A 21,822-nucleotide genomic window follows, 5' to 3' on the forward strand; every position below is an offset into this window, starting at 1 on the left:
ATTGTACAGTATGTACTCGTTTGCTCACAAGCATGAGTGTGTGAGCGTCATCTGTGTTATGGCATGCGTCAGTAGTTTGTTTCTTTTTATGGCTGAGTAGTATTTCATGGTATGGTGGGCCCACAATGTATCCATCCTTCATTGGTGGACAGTTGGGAGCTGTTGTGAATAGTGCTGCTATGACCAGCCTTCCAGTCTGCTATGTGTTCTTTCTTCTTTCCATCTTTCGAGGCAGGGTCATGCTCTATGGCCCAGGCTGGAATGCAGTGGCACAATCACAGCTCACTGCATCCTTGATCTCCCAGCCTCAAGCAATCCTCCCACCTCAGCCTCCACAGTAGCCGGGACTACGGGTGCATGCCATCATGCACAGCTAAATTCTTTTTGCAGAGACAGGGTCTTGCTATGTTGCCCAGGCTTATCTCGAACTCCAGACTTCAAGTGATCTTCCCACCTCAGCCTCCCAAAGTGCTGGGATTATGGGTGTGAGCCACCATGCCTGGCCTACTGTGTGTTCTTTAGGGAACATCTGTGTTCATTTTATTGTGTACACACCTGCAAGTGGAAATGCAGGGTTGTGGCTGGCCTTGGTGTTTTCTCTGAGCCTCTCCAAGGGCACCAGGAAAGAAGGGAGGGAAAAGAGGCATGTGCATGCCCCATGGGAGTTACAAAGTGTGGCCCGTGTCCAGGATGGCCCGCTTCATTCTGAGCTCTGTCGAAGACTTCAGAGCTGTGCTGGCAGTGGGCAGGAAGGGCCCTGAGTGAGGCAGTGATGCATCCCTACTGTGTGCAGGGTAACTCTTCTAAGAACCTGTCCCAGCCCTCACAGTGAATGACCCAGTTGGGAAAATGAAGTTTAATGCAGGAAACAGAAAGTACCACAAACGCGTCAGTTCAGAGCAAGCTGGGTGGCAGTCTGTGGAAGGATCTTGATTTGGCTGGGGTGGAAGGTGTCTTTGTTGACAGCCCAGGCACCTTTCCACCTCATGAACACCATGCATCCTTCAGTGCCCAACTTAAATGTCACCTCAGTGGAGCCCTCCCAGATCTGCTACATCCTTCTCACACCCTGGGCACTTCCTTCCTAGTATGTTTCAGGACTATCAAGTACAAACTGGAATACACCGCCCATGACCAACATGCAGATCAGGATCCTATGACATCACTTGTTTAATCTCTCTCTCCCCTGCTGGCCTGGAGGCTCCCTGTGGTCAACCCTGAGTCCGTATTGTACATTGCCATGTCACCTGCACTTGTCATGGTGCCTGGTGTGTGGTAGTGGCTCCGTGCATATTTGTGGAAGGCCTAAAAACATGTGTGGTCAAAGGCATGGAGGGGTCACATATGGGTGACTAGGGGACAAAAGATGGCAAGTCCGTCTGCATCACAGTTCCCAGAGAGGAACAGAAGGAAATAAGGCCAGCAGGGCAGTGGGGCCTACAACGCCAGACCAGAGAGAGCTATAACTCAATTCCGCCGGTGACTGGGAGCTATTGAAGGTTTTGGAATAGGAGAGTGACATGACCAGAATTAACTGATGACATTTTAAAGCAAGACTTTTTGAAAAGGAGAATAATTAAATTGTAATTTTTACCTTTTATCATGGTTTTCAGGAGAATGTATTTCAACAAGTCAGGCTCAGTTAGTTGTATTCGTAATGGAAAATTTATCTAAATAGAGAAGAATGAGGAAATAGTATTGGACTGTTTCTCCTAGATTTCAGCAAAGCTGTCAAACTGACTGTGAGGTTGCAGGCAGCTATGCAAAAATCAGTTAATATAAAGAATAAATGGATAGTCAGCGCTACGGCCCAGCCCACAGGTCGGGTGTTTTGAATCCAGGCACGTGTGAAGCCCTGGTGTTCTCCATGTCCTCCTCTTCCGGCCGGATGCCTCCCTACTTTCCACCTGTCACAAGCCTCCCACCTTCTTTGGTTCACAGTAAATGTCATTTCTTCCGAAGAACCTTCCCTCTCACCCCCCAGTCCCCCAGGAGAAACATCTCTCATTTCTCCATAAATATGCTGCACCTAGAGTACCCCTTGGCTGTGGCACTGCTTCAATCATTTTTGTTATGGTGTGGGCAGGGACAGTTTATGGGGTAGAGATGGATGCTAGCCCTACCTAGTAGGAAAACATATATATACATTATAGATATATATATTTTGAGATGGAGTCTCTCTCTGTCGCCCAGGCTGGAGTGCAGTGGCATGATCCCTGCTTACTGCAGCCTCCCCTTCCTGGGTTCAAGCGATTCTCCTGCCTCAGCCTCCCCAGTAGCTAGGACTACAGACACGCACCACCAAGCCCAGCTAATTTTTGTATTTTTAGTAGAGACGGGGTTTTACCATGTTGGCCAGGCTGGTCTCAAACTCATGACCTGAAGTGATCTGCCCACCTCGGCTTTGCAAAGTGCTGGGATTACAGGCGTGAGTCACCATGCCAGGCCAGAAAACTTTATTTATTTATTTATTTATTTATTTGAGAGGGAGTCTCACTCTGTCACCCAGTCTGGAGTGCAGTGGCATGATCTCGGCTCACTGCAAGCTCTGCCTCCCGGGTTCATACCATTCTCCTGCCTCAGCCTCCAAAAGTGCTGGGATTACAGGCGTGAGCCACTGCACCTGGCCCAGAAAACATATTTTAAAGCCATAATACCGAGACAGGAATAGTAGATCAACAGAATATAATAAAAATCCACACATAATAGAAAATTAGTATAAGATGACATTTCCAATTAATGGATAAAGATGAGTTATTTAAAAGATGATATTTAGGCCAGGTGCAGTGGCACATGCCAGTAATTCCAGCACTTTGGGAGGCTAAGGCAGGAGGATTGCTTGAGCCCAGGAGGTTGAGCCTGCATGAGCCAAGATCATGCCACTGCACTTCAGTCTGGGTAACAGAGTGAGACCCTGTTTCAAAAATAAAAAATAAAAGATAAAAGATGGTATTGACACCACTTAGAAAGCCATTTAGAAAAAAATAAGCTAGATCCCCACTTCATTACTTATATTGAGATAAATAAAAGATGGAATAAAGATTTAAATGTAATGAAGACATAAAGTTTCCAGAAGAAAATATGGGTGAATTACTTTCATAATCTTAGAGTGGAAAAAAGCTTTTGTTTTAACCTGAAGCCCTAAAGCCCTAAAGGCAAAAAAAAATAAGATGATATGAAAATGTAAAATTTCCATATGGCTAAAAAAATTCTTGTCATAAAGTAAATAAAAAGACAACAAAAGGAAAACGTATTTGCAAAATACATGACAAAAGATTAATTTTCCTTATTTCCAAAAAGTTCTTACCAAAAAAAAAGACCAACAATTCAAATAGAGAAATGGGCAAAGGATATGAACAGGTTAGTCAGAAAGAAAGAAAGAAAGAAAGAGAAAGAAAGAAAGAAAGAAAAAGAAATACAGGTGCCTCATAAACACACAGTGCACAGAAACATCTATTTACATTCCCAAGTGAAGAGGAGCAAAGGAAAATAAGAGATACCATTCTTCCCTCCTCAGATTGACAGAGATAAAAGAGATTGCTAATAGTAAGCAGTGACAAGTGTGCAGTGAAATGAATGCTGCTAGATATTGCTGGTGGCAGAGTGAACTCATGTAGCATTTAGAGAGAGGGATGTGACCCCAGTTGTGCAATTATGAAATGTACAATCCTGATGATAAAAGCTACCATCTACCAAGTACTCCCTCTGGGGAAAAGATCAAGATGTCTTTTAGGATCTAGCCTCTGCAGTCACACACCCTCATTTCCACAATGTACCATTGGTTCCACAGCCCTGTGCACTGTGATGGTACCAGGGTATGAAACTGGGCGGTGAGGGTCATCGTGGGGCCATCTTGGAGACTGTCTACCACAGTTTGTAATCTCAAAGGGGAAAATTTGGTGCCAAATGCTACGTTAAACACATGTTAAACATAGTGGATCTTTGGAAGGCCAAGGTGGGTGGATCACTTGAGTCCAGGAGCTTGAGACCAGCCTGGACAACATGGTAAAACTCCATCTCTACTAAAAATACAAAAATTAGCCAGGCATGGTGGCGCACACCTGTAATCCCAGCTACTCGGGAGGCTGAGGCACAAGAATGGCTCGAGTCAGGGAGGTAGAGGATGCAGTGAGCCCAGATCGTGCCACTGCACTCCAGCCTGGGTGACACAGCAAGATTTGGCCAAAAATAAAAAATAAAAATAAAACCAACAAAAACATTGTGGATCACGTGTAGATGAGGAAACTGATGCTTAGAGAGGTTTAGGTGTGGTGCCCAAAGTCATCCATCTAGTGTCAGAGCCAGAATTTGAACTAGTTCCATCTGATGATACTCTTTCCACTGGACCTCCTCACTGGCCTCCCTGTCACCACTTCTGCTCCTTTATAATCTCATCTCTCCTGATCTAAAAACGTAACTCAGATTGCATCCTCTCCTCACTCCCAGTGTAAAGCCCACACATCTCACAGCGGATGTTCAGGATGTTGCATGCTTGGCCCTGTTTGCCCCCCGACGCTCATCCCTCCTGCCCTCCCCCAGCCCACATTGCTCTAGCCACTCTGGTCACCTTTCCTTTCATCAGCAGCTTTGCACCAGCTATTCCCTCGGCCTGGAAGACAGTGCCCCCAGGTCTTCACCCAGCTGTCAACTTCTGCCCTCTGGGGATTAGGACACCCAGTGGCTTCCTCCTGGGAGAGCTCTTCCCTGACCACTCAGCCCAGAGCCCACCCTGGCCTCCACCCTCACTCCACCCCCATCCTCTGCCTCTCCCCCACCCCTTGTCTGCACTTCACTCCTTCTCTACAGGATCTAAGAAGAGTCACACATTAAGTTTAGTTGTTATTTCTCTCTAATTTTTTTGAGATGGAGTTTCGCTCCTGTCGCCCAGGCTGGAGTGCAACGGCACAATCTCGGCTCACTGCAACCTCCGCTTCCCGGGTTCAAGCAATTCTCCTACCCCAGCCTCCTGAGTAGCTGGGATTACAAGTGTGTGCCACCACACCCATCCAATTTTGTATTTTTAGTAGAGACCGGGTTTCACCATGTTGGCCAGGCTGGTCTCGAACCCCTGACCTCAGGTGATCCACCCGCCTCGGCCTCCCAAAGTGCTCGGATTACAGGTGTGAGCCACTGCACCCAGCTGTTATTTCTCTTTCATCTCATCATTTAGAAAGTCAATTAGTGACAATGAATGTTTTGTACAGTCCAGGACTGTTGTGTTGTGGAGTTTCTCTTTCTGGATTTCTTGTCTGGTTGTCTCTTGAGGAGCAGATTCAGGTGAAGCGTGTTGGGGGAGCACATGGCTCAAGTGATGCTGTGTCTTCCAGTGCCTCCCTTCAGGAGCCGAGGACATCATGTCTGGTGGCCCCACTTTGGAGGCTGCTGAATTTGATGACTTGATTGGGAAGTGTCTGCCAGATCGCTCCATTGTGCAGGTACATTTTCTCCTCTGTCATTAATAAGTCATTTGTGGGGATAATTTTTTTTTAATGTTTTGACATGCTTGAACAGTGTCTGCTCTGGTCACGCTAAGATTCTATTTGTCCTAATAATGGCAAACCAGAGTCCCATGGCCAGGTCCCCACTTGTGGGACATGCTTACTTCATATGGGAAGCTGCACAAAAGGGGTTTGCTGCTTAAAAAGTCCCATCAGAGCATACCCTAATCATCTGTTTACAAAAGCACCCAATGTCTTCAGAGGCTGGTGGGGACCTGTGGCAGCATTGCCCCCCCCAAAGCAGATGGGATCAGCTTTCTCTGCCATGGTCTCCTATCGGGCTGGGGCCAGAAGAAGGGATACATCACTGGGAGAATTAGTGGTCAAGAAACTAGGTCACCCGATTCCTCGTTGGGACTCATGCTGTGGCCACTTTAAGGAGTGGGGGAGTGGCACAAGGACACTGAAAACAACCTACACAAGGTTACTCCAGGAGTGGCAGCTTGTGTAGGAATAAGGATCTGGGAGATTTCCGAGGGCTTCAGCACACACACATGAAAACTCGCCTCATTTGCAGTGCTGCTCAACAGCCAGGTTTCTGTAGGGCTCTCAACTGTTTTCTGTGGGTTGAGCAGGGCCGGACTGTTTTATCTCAGGGATAGTAAATGAGTTCACATTTCATGCCTACAGAAAATCACTGCTCTGCCCTCCTGGGCGGTACTAGCTCTCTTTTATTAGTCAGAGAAGAGGTGGGTTATCTGGGTTCAATTCCACCTTTGAACTTCAGTTGGATTTGGCTTTATATTTCAAGCTCAGATGTCCACCACTGCTGTGAAATAGTAATTCAGGCCAGGAGAAGTCAAAGGTCTCTGGAAATGTGGTGGGGAAAGAGGGAAATCCTGAGTCTGAATTGTCTCATTTTCAGAGTGAGGATGGACAGTTCCCGCGTTGGAAACACATTTCCTGGATGAACTTAAGAGCTGTGGCCACTAGTTCGTTCTAAAAATCATTACTGGGCACCAGCATGTGTGGATAAATAAAGCCTCCCACCTGCCCCACACCACCGAGGATGAGAAGATCTAGTAAACTGGGGAGAGTGAATTGGTTTGAAAACACATTTGATTTCAGGAATAAAAGGTGCTAATGAGTAAATGTGCCTAAACCCTCCTTTAAAAAGAAAGTGTGGGTTTTCTATTGACAGCACAGTCTTGAGCATGTGCGGAAGGAAGCCTGCATGGCACTAATGTGATGTCTTGTCATCATTTTATTTTTCTGACGGGTAAACGCTGGGCCCTGAACCTGTGGGGTTGTACTTCGCGCTCGCGGCTGTAGAGGGAGCCTTGTTTACCATGGATTGTTCACAATGCAAAGCTTTCAGAGGAAGAAAGAAAAAGGCTTTTTACAGAAAAAAAGTTGGAGGGTTAAAGGCAGTCAGTTTCAAAATTGCAAACAATCGCGGTGGCTGTCTCGTTTTCTCTTCTCTGCTGGTTCCACCGTGAATGAATGGTAGCGTAAAGAGTCAGTAGAAATTGCCCTTCCTCTTCGGATGCGACCAGAGGAATCAGGAGGTGGGATCCTTATCAGGGTTTTTTTTAGTTTTTTTTTTTTTTTTTTTTTTTGGCAATTTCCCCACAGAATTCCACGAGGGCAGCTCCCCATCCTTGTTGAAGCACAGGCTTTTTTCGAGGCTGATCTGTGGTAGCGGAGGGTCTGGATTTGGAGGGGTGGGGTGGGAATGGGTCCCCTGACCCATTTTCTCCATCGGGGTCTAATTCTGCGGTTTGGTGACCAGAGTGTTGCTTTTCGGGCCGAGTCCGAGGTTGCTCGGAGGTCCAGGGCTCCCACCCCGCGACGCCCGTCCCGCCTCCTCCTGCGCCCCGGGCAGGGGTCTGTCCGCCCGGGGGACCGACTCTGGGATCCGCGTGGCCCCCCTCCCCGGCGGTGCCGTCTCCGCGGACAGTGGGTGCCCGGGTCTGGGCTGGAGCGGCGTCCCCGAGATTATCCTATTACTTTACAACTGTGGCTCGCGCGCCGTCAGGACCTGGCCCCGTGTGGGCTGGCGGAGCACAATGACCGGCAGCGGGGCGGGGGCGGGCACGCGGGCGCGAGCGGGCGGCGGGCGCTGGGGGTCGCGTAGATGTTTGGGTCGAACAGGTGAGCGCCTCCCGGACACTCGGGCGCCCGCAGGGGGCGGGGAGGAGGGCGGAGGGGGTGTAAACTAAGTGGTGGGAAAGAGACAAAGGAAGAGTGAAGAGCGAGACGGTGAGGATGGGGAAGGGGGAGGGGCGCGGAGGGGCAGCCGGTGGGCAGCGCGCCGAGGAGCTCGAGCTTGAACTTGATCAAGCACTGGGGGCCCTGCCGTGGGGGTGGGGCGGGGGCACGGCAGAGAGCCGGCCACGTGCCTGGCTTTCCCAGCCCGGGGTCTCGCTCCGGCCGCCCGGGGGAGCCGAACCCCGAGGCCCGGCAGCCCCGCCCCACAAGTACCCGCGTCCCTGGGGACCCTAGAGACGCACGGGGGTCAAAGGCTGCCCGAAGGGGCCCCGGGCGCCGAGAGTTCCTGAGGGTGCCTGAGTCACTTTCTTTGGGCCAAGTCTCCCTCTCCTGGCCTGACCGCAGACAGCCCGCCGGGTGCCCACTCCCCCCAGCCCCCACCGGACCCAGAGACCGCAGCCTCCGGGAGCGATGGGTAGGCACAGATCCCAGCGCCTTCTTTCCGGGCTCAGCCCCGTGCAAGGATCTTCCTCGAAGCTCTTCCCCCTTAAGAGCGCGCTCCCCACCGAAGCGCACGGCGGCGCGTCCAGCGCGCCCTTATCCCCCTCTACCTGGCCCAGCGCCCCCTCCTTCCTCCTCTTCTCCCCCCGCGCCTCTCTCCCTCCTTTCTCCTCTCCTCTCTCCCTGGGTGCCTCGTTTTCCTCTCTCCCCTTCCCCCCGTGCCCACTCCTCCCTCTCACCCGCCCCTCCGCCACCTCCTCCTGCTGCTCCTCCTATTCCCCCTGCTTGCGCCCTCCCTGCGCTCCCCTCCCCCCCGCCCCCGCCCCGTGCCCGGTCCCGCCCCCCTCTCCCGCCTCCCCGTGCCCGGTGCCCCCTCCCCCTTCCTCCGGGCCGCGGCGCCGCCGCCGCTGCCGCCGCTGCTCGCCTGGGCCCTCCTCCTGGCCACCCCCGCCCCCGGGCCGGGCAGTGACGCGCCGCGGCGGTGCCAGCCCCTCTCCCCGGGCGGCCGCGGCGGCAGCAGCAGCAGCAGCAGCTGGAGCTGTGGGGCTGTCACCGCCGCCCGCCCCGCTCACTCGCGGATCCCGACCGCCCATCTCCGCCTCGCCTCCAGCCCAGGTACGGAGTCCGGCCCGGATCCCGGCGATCGGGCCGTTTCCGGGGCCCCAGCCGCCGCCCCCCTTCTCCGGCTGCTGCCGCTGGCCGTTGAGCTGCGGTTAGGGGGCGGGGGGCTGGGGGCGGTTCTGGGTAGGGGGGCGCAGGGGGAGCTTCCTTTGCCGGGGCTGAGGAAGGGGGCGCGGAGGAGCGGCTGCGCCCTGGGCGGGCGGAGTAGGCTGGGGCGGGGGACGGGTGAGTGTGCCCGAGAGTGGGGGGGGGCGATGAAGGCTGCACTGTGGGGGCCGCGGGGCGCCCAAGAGGTGTGTCTGGCCCTGAGCGTCCAGGGTCGCGGGACGCACCCCACTGCCGGGGTGCGCGCCGCGGGTCCTGGGGGGCGGTGATTGTGCGCGCCGCGCAGCGGTATTGTGCGACGACCGCTCGGTGTGCAGCGGGCTCGGCACCGCGTCCCGGGGAGGGAGGCGTTCTCTGGCGGCCGGGTGGGGGCCGGGCTCGGGTTGCCGCGGCCGCCACGAGAAGGGAAGTGGACTGTGTTTGGGGATGTGAGGACGGGAAGCGTTGAGTGTCAGGGAGGGGTTCCCCGGCGCGGCGCGGGGAGTTGAGACGCGGTTTGCAGAGTTGAGCCCACTTCGGCAGGCCCGGGTCCCTCCCGGGAGGGGATGGGGTGTCCCTCTCAGGTGCACCGTCTGACCGGAAGCCGCGGGCGTCGGCGGCCCCTGGCGAAGGGGCCTTCCTTAATGATGGGACACGGCGGGGCGGGGGCAGCCGGCCGCCTCGAGGGCGCGCGCAGGGGTTAAGTTGGATTTACGCCTCCGCCCGCTCTCTCCTCCCTCCACCTCGTCTTCAAGGCTGGACACTTTGGATGGGGAGGAGGGGGGAGTGCAATCCGCATTTTTATTCCAGCCGCTCGGGAGCAGAAATGACCCTGCTCCCACCCGGAGCTGCGTTTGCCCGAGTCCGGCCGCCCCTACCGGGCTGCGCTTCCTGGGGGAAGTTCTCATTAAGCCTCGCTAATTAGCATTATTCCTGTAGAAAGGTTAAGGTTAGACCGTCCTTTTCCTTATGGGAGGCCCACCCCCTCCCCATTCCCCACTCCCTCCCCTCTCCCCAAGAGCACAAAAGCACAAAAAGAAAGTGTGAAGAGGCTCAGATCAATGGAGAAGCCACAAACCCATTAATTCAAATGGAACCTTTTTTCCCCCTCTAAAACATTGATTTTCCTTTCTGTCTGCTCTGAGGGGAGATGAATAACCTCCTGATTTCACCTGAAATGGTGTTTGGACTCTGTGATTTCCTCCTCTTTCTGAGAAGGATTGTGGCTTGAAATAGATTCTCCCTTGAGATAAAGCCCTACTTATCCCAGAATCAGCTGGCAACCCCAGCCTGCCCCCCCGCCCCCACCAACTCACACACACCAAAGCGGGTGTGGGGAGAGATGTTTGGGGGACCTCATGGCTCTTCTGGAGAGAGCCATCTGTGTGATGGGACCAGGCCCCTGTCTTGACCCCTGACATAGGCCGGATTCTGGACTGAGTTGGTCTGGGGAAAAGGCCCATTTATGGCCTAGGCCCTGTGGCAGTTTAGCCCCCCGGGTAGTAAATTACCCCTTCATTGGAAAGCCATTAGGGCCTAAATGTGTCCTTGAATAATATCAAGCTCCTGTCTAATCCAGGCTCAGGCTGGGCTTGCTTTATAGAGCAGGGTTTTAAGACGGCACCTCTTGAGCTGCGCGACACCACCCTATTCAGCACCTTCCTGCCGCACAGTGGGAACAGAGCTCACTGCGGCCTTCCTCCCAGCTGAGAAGACGCCTTTGGGGAACTTTTCCTGTGGCTGCTACCCTGGGGCTCTGTGGAGCTGGACCGCCTGGGAATTGCTCAAGAACTTTTTCTGTGTTGTCTGGGTTCCTTTCTTGGAAGGACAGCCCTGCAGGGGATTAGCTCACAGCGGCTCCCTTCCAGCCTTCCTTTTGGCTGGAAGGTCCCTGTCTGCTGAAGCTCCTCTCTCCAGCTTCACTTTTAAAGAAACCCCCATTAATGGCAGGGTCTGAGGGTACCAGCGAAGCCCTTGTGGTGAGGAATGCTGATGGGGAGCAGCCAGGTGCCTTTGCTTAGGAACAAAAGCCTGTTTTCCACTCGATATACAGTGGGAAGGTGTGGGAAATGCTCTCTTCGAGCATCCAGGCGTCCATGACAGCAGGGACAACAGAGGACCACATGTAGATGGGAATACGCTTCTGACAGACACAGTGTGCATGTGAGTGAGTGTGAGAGAGAGAGAGCGAGAATGCCTCCAGTGTGGTAGGTGATTGGCTGTGTCTCAGCCCTTCCTGCCTCATATTTCCCAGAAGAGCTGGTGCTTGCATGGCTAGTAAGCAGAGGAGGCATGTTTGCAGGAAGGAGTGGAATTGTGCAGGGAGTGCTGGAAGGCTGGCCTCCTTCCCTGGTGGCTAGGTGGGCTTGGGGTGTAGCCATGAAGCAACAACCTTGGGACCCCACACCCCCCAGGAGCTATGGCTCAGACCACCCTCATGTTTCATGTGTGCGGCCGCTTCACAACAAGGATTTGAACCCCTGTTGCTTTAGATCCTGGGGGTTTTTCGTCTTCCATTAATAAGCCATCTGATGAACTGAAGTGGTTAAGTTGGGGTCACATGCGGTTCAGTACCTTCTTGGCATGCTCAGAAGGCTGTGTGTGTAATGCTCGCTGACATGGAGACAAGGGGGAGAGTTGCCTCGTGTGGAAGAATGTCCAGGGCCTGGAAGGGGCCTACAGGTGCCCAGAAGGAGGGGCCCACCAGTGGGTTGAGAAGAGACTCCACTTTAGGATAGAGCTGGTGCTGGGGCAACTGCCTGAGGCTGGTGTTCTTCCCAGTGGGAGCTTTAGCCTCCTGTCGAACAAGCCTGGGGGCTGTTTAGAGAGGGGTCTCTTTCCTGCTCAGCCCAGAAACATCCCCTGCACATCCCTGCCCCCGCCCTCCTCTGAAACACACACCCAGGGCTCCTGGTCAGGGCTTATGGCTTACAATTGCACTAAATTCTCAGCAAATCCTCCTCCTTTTCTTTCTCAAGCAAGCTGTAGAGATAGAATTACAGCTCTCAGGAAGGGTCTGGAAAATACTGTGTGAGGCACGCCCCAGGATCCCAAGTCCCGGAGGATGCAAATGGCTTAACTTCAGAGGCACGAGGAACCCAGTTCCAGAGAAATTGACCCCAGTTGTAAAATAATCAGGTTACTGATAGCACCTGCCCGTAGTTACAAGCCATGGATACAGGCCCGTTTCCACCATTTCCCCTCTGGTCTCCCGTTTTCTCCTCCTCCTGGGCTGGGCAGTGGTTGTGCTAGTTACCCTGAAGAAGAGGAAGCTGGGTGGAGAGAGACTGAACCTGTCCATGAATTTTGGACTGAAGATAAGAGCAGGGAGGGTCTGGTCAGCTCCTCTCCCTCTGCCCCAGAGGCAGGGCTCCCAGGTTGGGGTGTGTCCCAGAGGCTGACTGGGTGCTACCCATCTGCCTGCCTAACTCTTAAGTTCCCTTTTCAGAAGAGCATTTGGCTTTGGCTCTGTTACCCTGTGACCCATGATGGCTTTGGTACTGGAATAAATGATTGCTGGGTGGGCAAGGCCACGGGCTTCAGGGTGTCCAAAGGGCAGAGGCTAGAGAAACCAGGGGGTAGCTGACTGGCCAGTCACATGGGGACTGGGGAGAGGGAACCCAGAAGTAATGGATTGCACACACTTTTCTTTTGTAAATAGAGACAGAGTCTCACTGTGTTGCTCAGGTGGGTCTTGAACTCCTGGCCTTAAACAATTCATTCACCTCAGCCTCCCAAAATGTTGGCATTACAGGTGTGAGCCATCGCACCCAGCCCACACTTTTATTCTCTAATGTAAAGCTTTGTTGAAGTTTGTTAACAGAAGGGAGAAATTAGCCCTCAATTCATCTGAGATTCCTGAAGGGAAAAGTAAAAAGCGCCCTGTGACCTCTGGGTGAGCTGGTGAGCACCTTGGGTCTCTGAACAGGCCTGAGGCCTTGGCCACTCTCAAACCTGCACCAGTGCCTCCAGCATGGCCCTCTGGACTTGGGTGTATTTTCCCCCTCTGCACAGTTGTCGTTGACGGGTTCTGATCTGTGTGTACCTGTAACTGCCTGTGTGATTAGCCTGCTCCTCCAGCCTTGGCTTAGGGTGTGAGTGAGGGACTGGAGCTACAGTCTGGCCATCTGCGGCTGGGGGGCTTACACCCATGAACTGGGCTCTGCTGTGCCAGACAGGTTGCAGAGGGGTCTTGGGAAGTCTTCTCTAGCTCAGCCCTTGAAAGTCTGGGTGTTGAAGGGTTTGTGTAAGTCTGACCAACACTTATTTTTGTATTGTGTGTTTTTGAAAAGTTAGGCTTAATAGACTTGATTTCTCACTTAAAAAAAAAAATTGCTGTCACAGCCAGCTGTGGCAGCTCACACCTGTACTCCCAGCACTTTGGGAGGCCAAGGCACTTGAGCCCAGGAGTTTGAGGCCAGCCTGGGCAATATAGTGAGCCCTTGTCTCTACAAAAAATTAAAAGTTAGCCAGGCATGGTGGTGTATGCCTGTAGTGCCAGCTCCTCGGGAAGCTGAGGCAGGAGCCTGGGGAGTCGAGGCTGCAGTTAGCCACGATTGCACCACTGTACTCCAGCCTGTGTGACAGTAAGATCCTGTCTTTAAAAAAAGCTATAGCAGTCAAGATATCAGAATCTTAGAACCACTTTTCACAAAACTGGGGTCCACGTGGCAGAACCCTGGAGGCTGTGGGAAAATTCTCTGGGGAGCTGGGGAGAGAGCAGTCATCGTTAGGTGACTAGGCAGTGTGTCCACAGTGTCTCCCCACTGCACCTACAGGTGGGTCAGAAGTTTTGCTGGTCCCTTTTCCTAGCTAACAAGGCCTGGTGTGAGGGAACCCTGCCTTAGTTATCTATGTCCCTAGCACAGTGCCAGCACATAGTAGATGCTCAATAAATGTGCAGCAACTCATTGAAGAAAGTGAGCATGCGTGAGAAAGAGTGTGTGTGTGTGTGTGTGTGTGTGTGTGTGTGTGTGTGTGTGTAAATATAGCCTCATCACCCGTGAGTTCCCTCTGGGCCTCATCTTGAGACACTTGGTTGTTAAGGAATCTGGTTCCTCCCATTGAAGGGAGAAGATGTGGTGAGGTGGCCCATGGTGCAGTGACAGTGTGATGTAGGCTCTGGGCACAGGCTGCCTGGGTCTACACACCCAGCTGTGCTGCTGGCTCCATGCCCCTGGGCAGTTGGGGCGGGTGGGGCGGGCCTCGCAGGGGCAGTTATCAGAGCTGGAGCTAGGCCTGACGTGGGTGCCTGTGTTATGGGGTCATGGGAGGAAATCTAATAAAACCCTTAACCTGAAGTCCCGTGCCTGTGGGCACTGGGTGCTCCTCCTAATCAGGTGATTTTGATGCCAAGTTAGGTGTAGCCCACCTTTTCCCAGTGGGACCCATCGAGGGAGTGAGGGTTGGAGGGGGCGTTTGGGTGAACAGTGATGTGAGCCAGAGAAACCCTGACTGTGTGTGGGGTGGCTGGCAGCAGCAGGAGGGAGGCATTGCAGGGCACCAGGCTGCCACCAGCCCACCAGCCTGCATCCCGGGCTTCATATGCCCTCCATTCAAGAACTGTGCGCAATGGGACCAGAGTCCTTAATTGTCAGATTAATGCAGCGTCCTCATTAAACACCAACACCATGCCAAGCAATTCAGTTGATTCAACAAGTCTCACTGCCTTGTGCGGGATTCAGAGGACATACAGTCTGGTCCCCACTGTTGGAAGGACCGAAGGTTTTCCGGGGAAAGACAGGGCAGAGATCCACAAGACAGCGACAGCTGGATACAGCTTGGAATTGGGATTGTGGTTCACAGCAGCAGTGTGGGTTCTAGGCGAAGGCCAACTCAGTTAGGAGGGCGTGTCCAGTCCTTGGCGATTGCACAGATCTGGCTCTGCCTCGTGTTAGCTCGTGACCTTGGGCAAGTGCCTTAACCTCCTGGAGCCTCGGTTTCCTCATCTGTGGAGCGGGACTGACAACTGTACCTACCTGGTGGGCCTGTAGTGAGAGTGAAATGCCACAAGTCCAGGGGAGCGCTGGGCCCCTGAGAAGGTTTGCCTTCTGTTGTTATGGTTTTGAACTTGGCTGAGTGAGGCCAGGGTGTGCGTATTGAGTGGAGTTCAAGAGCCTTTCTCCAAGCCAGAGGTGGCAGGTACGGCCCTGCCAGGGTTATGTGCACTGTGGGAGGGGAACTCTTCATGTGGCTCCTCTGCCCCCATGTGCCCGCCCACGCCTGCCCACAGTGGCCTCCTTGCCTCTCCTCAAACCCAGCAGCTTGTGCCCCACTTGCTGCTGCCTGTGCCTGAAACATGTGTGGAGCCACACAGACCTCATGGGCTCCCCTCCTCACTTCTCGCAGGCCTCTGCTCCAGCGTTTCTGACCTGTGGGGTTTTCCTGGGCTGCCCTGGCAAACAGGTCCCTCTGCCCTCTCGCCCTGCTTCTGTGTGCTTTGCGGCCCTCATCAATGTTTTTCTGCTCATTGTCCATCTCCCTCGCGGATCGAGGGGTGTCAGGGCAGGAGTGTGTCTGGTCCACAGCTGAGTTTCCCAGCACCTAGAGGGGAGCTTGGCCCATAGTAGGTGCTCAGTAAATACCTGTCGAATGGATGGATGGGGAGTTTGGAGTAGGTGGCACTTTCAACTGTTTCTAGAATATTCCGTCTTTTAAGTCATGAGCATTTGAACAATACCCAAGAGTCTTCCTCCTTCAGCTGTGACTTCAGGTCAAACCCAGAGCATGGCACCGCCTGGGCAGCCAGGAAGTAGCAAGGGGCCCATGCAAGATGCCCTGTTCCTGGTTCCCGGAGCCCGCATGGCACGACCAGCTGGGAAGATGGGGCCTTGTTCAAGGCTCCAAGGAACCTTCCCCCACCTGCCAGCCTCTCTTCCCCCTCCCCTTCGTTAGCACAGGGGAGAGTTTTGTTGTCCCTTTGTACCCTTTGTGCAGAGAGCCTTTTGAACGTGTGTGTGTGTGTGTGTGTGTGTGTGTGTGTCTGTGTCCCTCCGGGTGTGTGAGCAAGTTTTCACGAAGGAGGGCTGTGGGTGGAGGTGCTTGTGTTTATGGAGCAAGGCAGCCTGTGGGAGGGAGGCAGAGTGAGTGCGTGTGCCTGTGTGTGGGGAGAGGACACTAGAGGACACGTGGGCTCTGTCCATCCCCCGAGGCCCTGGGTGTGCTGCGTGGGGACTGCAGGCGTCACAGGATTCAGCTGTCCTCTGGATTCAGCAGAGGGTCCACACTGCACAGAAGCTATAAATTCCAGGAAACTCCCTACCAGCCCAGCCGGTGGGGGAGGGAGTGGAGGCGAATCCACACTGGTTCCCTAGCATTTGGAGCAGATGTGTCTGCCTCAGGGACAGCAGCCTAAGAAAGTTCCAACCAAAGTGTGTTTGCTCACTATAAAAGAGGCGTCTGTGAGGGGGGCCCTGGAGGGGAGGCTTGGGGGGTGCTCTGTCAGAGGTCCTCACTGGGGGCCCACAGAGGCCATTGTGTCTTGCTGGGGGGAGGCCAGAACTCCGGGTGTGGGAGCTGCTGGGTCATCTTTCTTGGTTTTACAGCCAGCTCCCAGGCACAGTTGCTTGCTGCTCCTGAAAGGCTGGGCCTGGAGGAGGTGGGGGCCCTTCCCGCTGGAGGGCTGGGTTGAAGGGGCCCCGCCCCGGGGGTTCCCGGATGACTGGCCAAGGGCTGGCCAAAGCCAGCAGCGAGGGGAGAGGAGGCAGGCGTGGTCCTCTCTAGTAGGCCATCCGGCTGTTTGGAACGCCCTGGCGGCCCCCCAGGCCCTTGAGCTGAACCCCCTTTGCGGTCTGGTCCGAACCCTGGCCTGCCCCGCCCCCTTCCTTCTCTGCACTTCTGGGGCTGGCCCTTTCAGACCTGGAAGCTGCCCAAGAGCATATCTTTGAAGCACAGCAAAGGTTAGGAAGGAGGAAGACAGAAATGTCCTCTAGGCTGGGGGAGTGGGAGAAAGGAATTCCATGCATGCTTCATGGGAGTCAGGGAGCCAGGCCTGCTGGGGGCACTCAGCTCAGCCTCAGTGCCCAGTGGCCGGCATGTCCTGCTGCCCGCTTCTTGCCGCCGGGTCCTGTGCAGAGTGAGCCCTGGTCCCTGGGCTGGGAGCAGGGAGCGGCAGCCCTTGTTTACAGCGCTTGTTTCAACCTTGGCTCACAAGGGTAAGAGCCAGGCCCTGCCATCCGCCCCTGCAGGATGCGAGACCTCATAATTGTCTTCAATTACAGACAGTGCCGGCCCTTAGCCTTGGCTTCCGACAGGAACCAGAGCCGGGGCCACTTCCACTGGGCAAGGGGGAGCACCACCCAGCCCTCACTTCAAGGTTTGAGGGCTCCCTGCGGCCTTCAGGGCACTCCCAAACGCCCACTGGCCCTGGGGTCCACCCGCAAGGCTGCCTCAGGCTGATGAGAGCCCGTCCCTGCTGAATGCCCACCTTCTTTGTCCCTGCTCAGGATGAGACTTCTGTGAGCAGCGAGGATTTTGATATGAGCGACTCCACATGGATGTCAGCTGACCCGCACCTGGCCTCCAGCCTGAGCCCCAGCCAGGACGAGAGGATGCGGAGCCCGCAGAACCTCCACAGTCAAGAGGACGGTGAGTGCCACTTGGTGGCAATTGAGGAGGGGCTGTGTCCGGCCCCCTGCTCCCAGTTGTCCTCAGGTGAGAGGTGTGGACACACTCCAGGGTGGCGGAATCTGGGCCAAGGCCTTCGGGTGGCTCAGGCCGAAGCTTGCACTGCCCCCAGTGTTCTCAGCATCTCCATGGGCCCCAATGCCCCAGCCCTTGGCTCCTTCCTCCCAAAGATGAGGGAGAGAGCCCATGGGACTGGCAGCCTGCAGGGCAGGGGGTCTGCCTGGTTGCCAGGATGCCATGGGCTTCTGCAATGTGGGTTTCAGAATTACCAGGGGCAGGCCTGGGAAGGTTCACAGTGTACCTAACCCAGAGCAGTTCCACTGCCCAGCAAGGGAAACGAGCTGTGTTTCTGCAGCCACATGTGAGGCTATAGCCCGGGTCACCTGGTGAGTGACCAGGCAGTGCAGCTGTCCACATGCATCCTAGCCCCTTGGGATGCGATGCGGCTGGCTGGGGAGCTGTCCAGATTCTTCCCTAGCCCTGGCTGCCTCCGCGCAGGGCCTGCCAGGCAGCCTATTCCAGCCTCCCTTGGAATAGAGGCTTGCTTCTCAGGGGTTGGAGAGTTAGGGTCAGGAATCAGACCCCAAAGATCCACCCCAGCCTCCACGTGGACTCCCCCAAGTGGTTGGGCTCTGGGACCCTGGCATCTACCTTGGTGTGCCAGGGTTGTGAGGTGGGCCTGTGAGCAAAGCACCCCAGCATTGCCTTTGTTTCCATGGAGAAGATGGTTGGGGGCAGGGGATGAGTGAGCTGGGCCCCAGAGAACTGGGGTGTAGGAGCCGGAGCCAGCAATTAGGAGGGGTTGAAGGTCGAGGCCTGGAATGTGGGAGGGAGGTGCGGGTTAAAAAGGGGTGTAATGTTAACTCTGTGAAACGGGTCAGCCTTAAAGAGTAAATAAGGGGTAGGAGCCTTGCTGTTTGGGTCAAAGTTCATCTCCATGGCAGAACCTGCGCGCCTGCCTCCCGAAGGCCTGAATCCGGCTTTGTTTGGGAGGAGACCCAGCCTGGAGGCAGCTGGAGGTGTCTGGGCCAGGGGCTGGGGAGCACAGGGAGTGGCTGCAGGAGGAGTGGGGTGCGCGGCTGCCGGCAAAGAAAAGGCTTTTGTGCCTGATGCCTCGTGAGGTCGGCGCAACCCCCTCGTGCTGCCAGCCTCCCAGGCCAGTGCCGCCTTCCAGCGTTCCCACGGGGGTGGGGACCGGCGGGGGCAGCCACGTGCTCTGGGGGGCTCTGGGGCTGGGACAAGCGCAGCAGCTGACCTCCTGCCTCAACTGAGCCGATTGAGGCCACGCCCAAGGAACACTGAGGGCGGTGCCTGCAGAGACCAGCTGGGGCTGCAGGCTGTGGTCCCCCGCAAGAAGGGTCTGGGACAGTTGTTCAGAAACCCAGAGCAGTGGGGCTGAAGGGGCCATGGTCCCCCTACTCATTCCCAAGCAGATCTCATGCTGTTATTCCTCATGACCACCCTTTGAGAGTGAGATCTGTCTTGGAGACACGTCCTGGGGAGGTCTGGTGATTTGGGGGCCGTCAGGATCAGGTAGCTAACAGTGGCATTTCTGTGGGGTCCATGGGGCTCCCTCAGCACCTGCTGCCCAGAGGCTGGCTGGCCTGGCCATGAGGATGAGGCTGAGAGACGCAGGGAGGCTGGGGGGGGGTCCGTAGGTCCCCAAGAGCCTAGTGCGGGGTCAGCCTGGGGTAGTCACCTGCCACCTTCCCCTCCTGATGGACACCAGAGCTGGGACAGGGAGGATGCTGCTGACCGCAGGGCCGTGGGCCTCACTGTCCACTCCAAGGCACTCATGGAGTTGTGGGCCACCCCGCTGGCCAGCTGAGACCCCGGGCAGGGCACAGGCCTTGGGAAGGCCCAGGCAGCTGGCCTGGCCTCTGCTGCCCCTTCTGGGCCTGTGGGCCTGTTGGTGTCTGTCCAGAGCAGTGGGTTTCCAGCCTAGAGTCCTGGGCCATCTTCCGACCCCCCTGGAGACATACAACCAGCCCCTCTTGAAGGTGCTCACGGTACAGAAATGTGAGGTCCAGCTCCCGTGAATGAGTCAAGGGGCTCCCATCAGAGCACTCTCAGGCCCCTGTTATTGACACAGGACTAGGTAGGGACAGCCCAAGCAGAAGCACCCACTTTAGCCCTCTGTGTGCTCCACTCCCCGCCCGAGGGTCTCCATCGCAGAAGCCCCCCAATCCCAATGATGCCCAGGTGGGCTTGGTGTGTGGGCTCTGGCCCTCAGTCCTCCGTGGAAGTCTGAGGCCTGCTGTAAGGTCATTCTTGGTCTCTGCCCTGCCCCTGGGACTCGGTTGCGAACCTGGCCCATTGTCGGTACCTGCTGAATGTCTGTTATCCCCGAATGAACAAACGAACAAACATTTACTGAGACCTACCCAAGCACACCATTGCAGAGCAGATGGAGCTCCGCCTCCGATGGGGGATAAGTTGGATTGTTTGTTTCTAGGGACATCCTTCCCATCTGAGCACCTGGGCCTTTTCTCTTTGCCGGGAGTGTGGGGACTCCCAAGGCTGTGCCGATGACACACCTGTGTTGGTCCGTTTGGTGTTGCTATAAAGGATACCTGAGGCTGGGTAATTTATAAGGAAAAGAGGTTTATTTGGTTCACAGTTCCACAGGCTGTACAGGCATGGCACTAGCATCTGCTTGGCTTCTGGTGAGGCCTCAGGAAGCTTACAGACATGGCAGAAGGTGAAGGGGGAGCAGGCATGTCTCATGGCGAGAGAGGGAGCAAGAGAGTGGGAAGAGGTACCAGGCTCTTTTAAATAACCAGCTCTCGCATGAACTCATAGTGAGAACTCACTCCATACAGCACCCAGCCACTCATAAGGAATCTGCCCCTCATGACCCAGACATCTCCCACCAGGCCCACCTCCAACCCTGGAGGACACATTTCACCATGAGATTTGGAGGGGACCCAGATCCCAACCATATCAGCACCCCATCCCTGCTGACGAGTGATCCAGCCGGGAGTGATTTCAGGGAGCCAGGCAGTTAGCACAGATCTATAGCTGTGGATTTGTTGGGGCCCTTCTTTAAAGATTTTAACAAAGGCAGATGAAGGCTGAGTGGCAGAGCAAATCCCATGGCGGAGACCACTGGGCCCAAGAGTGAGTTGTGCGGGTGCCAGCTCTCACTCCCCGGGAGCTTGCCTCTGAGCTTCTACCGGGGTGAGTGTCTGCTCTCACTCCCCGGGAGCTTGCCTCTGAGCTTCTACCGGTGAGGTCTGCCCCCCCCGGGAGCTTGCCTCTGAGCTTCTACCGGGGTGAGTGTCTGCTTGTCCTGAAACTGAGCCCAAGAGTGAGTTGTGCGGGTGCCACAGCTCTCACTCCCCGGGAGCTTGCCTCTGAGGTTCTACCGGGGTGAGTGTCTGCTTGTCCTGAAACACAGTTAGGTTTCTGCCCCCAACCCTGCCACTGGCTGCGAGTCTTGGTCTCCCAGACCCCTTTACACCAGTTCCCCACACTCTGAAGTCCTGGGATGCTCCCGGGTCCCTGCGATCACAGCCGCTGGTGCTTGGCAGGGAGCACCACTCACAGTGCCCTCATCTCATGGGGAGGAAACTTAGGATCAGAGAGAGACTTGCGGCAACTCAGCCAGAGTTGGGGAGGTCCCAGCGCTTCTCCTCTCTCCCCTTTGGCAGGGGCAAGGGCCATGTGTGAGGGTCCCCAGAAGATGGGCAGGGGAGCTAGGGAACCAAAGAAGGCCCTCTCCACACACTTGGGGCGCTTCCCCCTTGGGGCCCAGGGCCATGCAGGCCAGCTCCTGCCACAGTTTCCTGCCCAGCACGGGCCAGGTCCCCTAAAGACCCTCGGCTACACCCCGGCTGAGGCTTGGGCTTTCTTTTGGGTCTGAACAGGGCTCTGTGCGCATCATAGGGTGTGGAGGGAGGATGCCTGAGAGACTTTGTCCAGAGGCACTGTGGTCTGGCATTGCCTTGGGGCTGAACAGCACATCCGTCTGTACTTACGCCGCCACCGGTGGAATGATCTGTTTGATGCAGTCTCCTCCCCAAGTACCATAAGCACCCTGAGAGCCAGGACTGCAGCACCCAGCACAGGGCCTGGCACCGCGCAGGTGCTGGGGTGCTGTTTGTTGAATGAATGAGTGGATGAAAATGAACGAAGGCATGCACAGAGGCAGGTGAGCCAGTGTGCCTCCTGCAGGCCGGGGCTGGCCCAGGTTCCTGACCCGGCAGGCGGGGCTGCTCCTTCCGTTTCCCCTGGATGTGCTTCAGCAGGCCTCTCACTCTGCCCCTTCCTGAGCGGAAAATGTGAGGCCCGCCTGGCCTCCAGAAGGGATGCGTGGGGGCAGGGAGCGGACATTACTCAC

General features: G+C 55.4%; 1 protein-coding gene across 2 annotated transcripts in view; it reads left to right on the forward strand.

Annotated features, from left to right (window-relative positions):
- Nucleotides 1-21,822, forward strand: part of NOL4L (nucleolar protein 4 like) — a 143,462-nt gene that overhangs the window by 94,584 nt on the left and 27,056 nt on the right. Inside the window, exons 1-2 of one of the 2 annotated variants that reach the window (XM_030825685.1) lie at nucleotides 8,549-8,765; nucleotides 17,300-17,441. In XM_030825685.1, the coding sequence (XP_030681545.1) occupies nucleotides 17,333-17,441 (109 nt within the window). In that variant the 5' untranslated portion in view covers nucleotides 8,549-8,765; nucleotides 17,300-17,332. Of the gene's footprint in view, nucleotides 1-8,548; nucleotides 8,766-17,299; nucleotides 17,442-21,822 lie in introns of those variants that run through there. The other variant, XM_030825684.1, reaches the window with a different exon arrangement.

This window comes from Nomascus leucogenys, chromosome 13, assembly GCF_006542625.1.
Source record: "Nomascus leucogenys isolate Asia chromosome 13, Asia_NLE_v1, whole genome shotgun sequence".
Taxonomy (NCBI): domain Eukaryota; kingdom Metazoa; phylum Chordata; class Mammalia; order Primates; family Hylobatidae; genus Nomascus; species Nomascus leucogenys.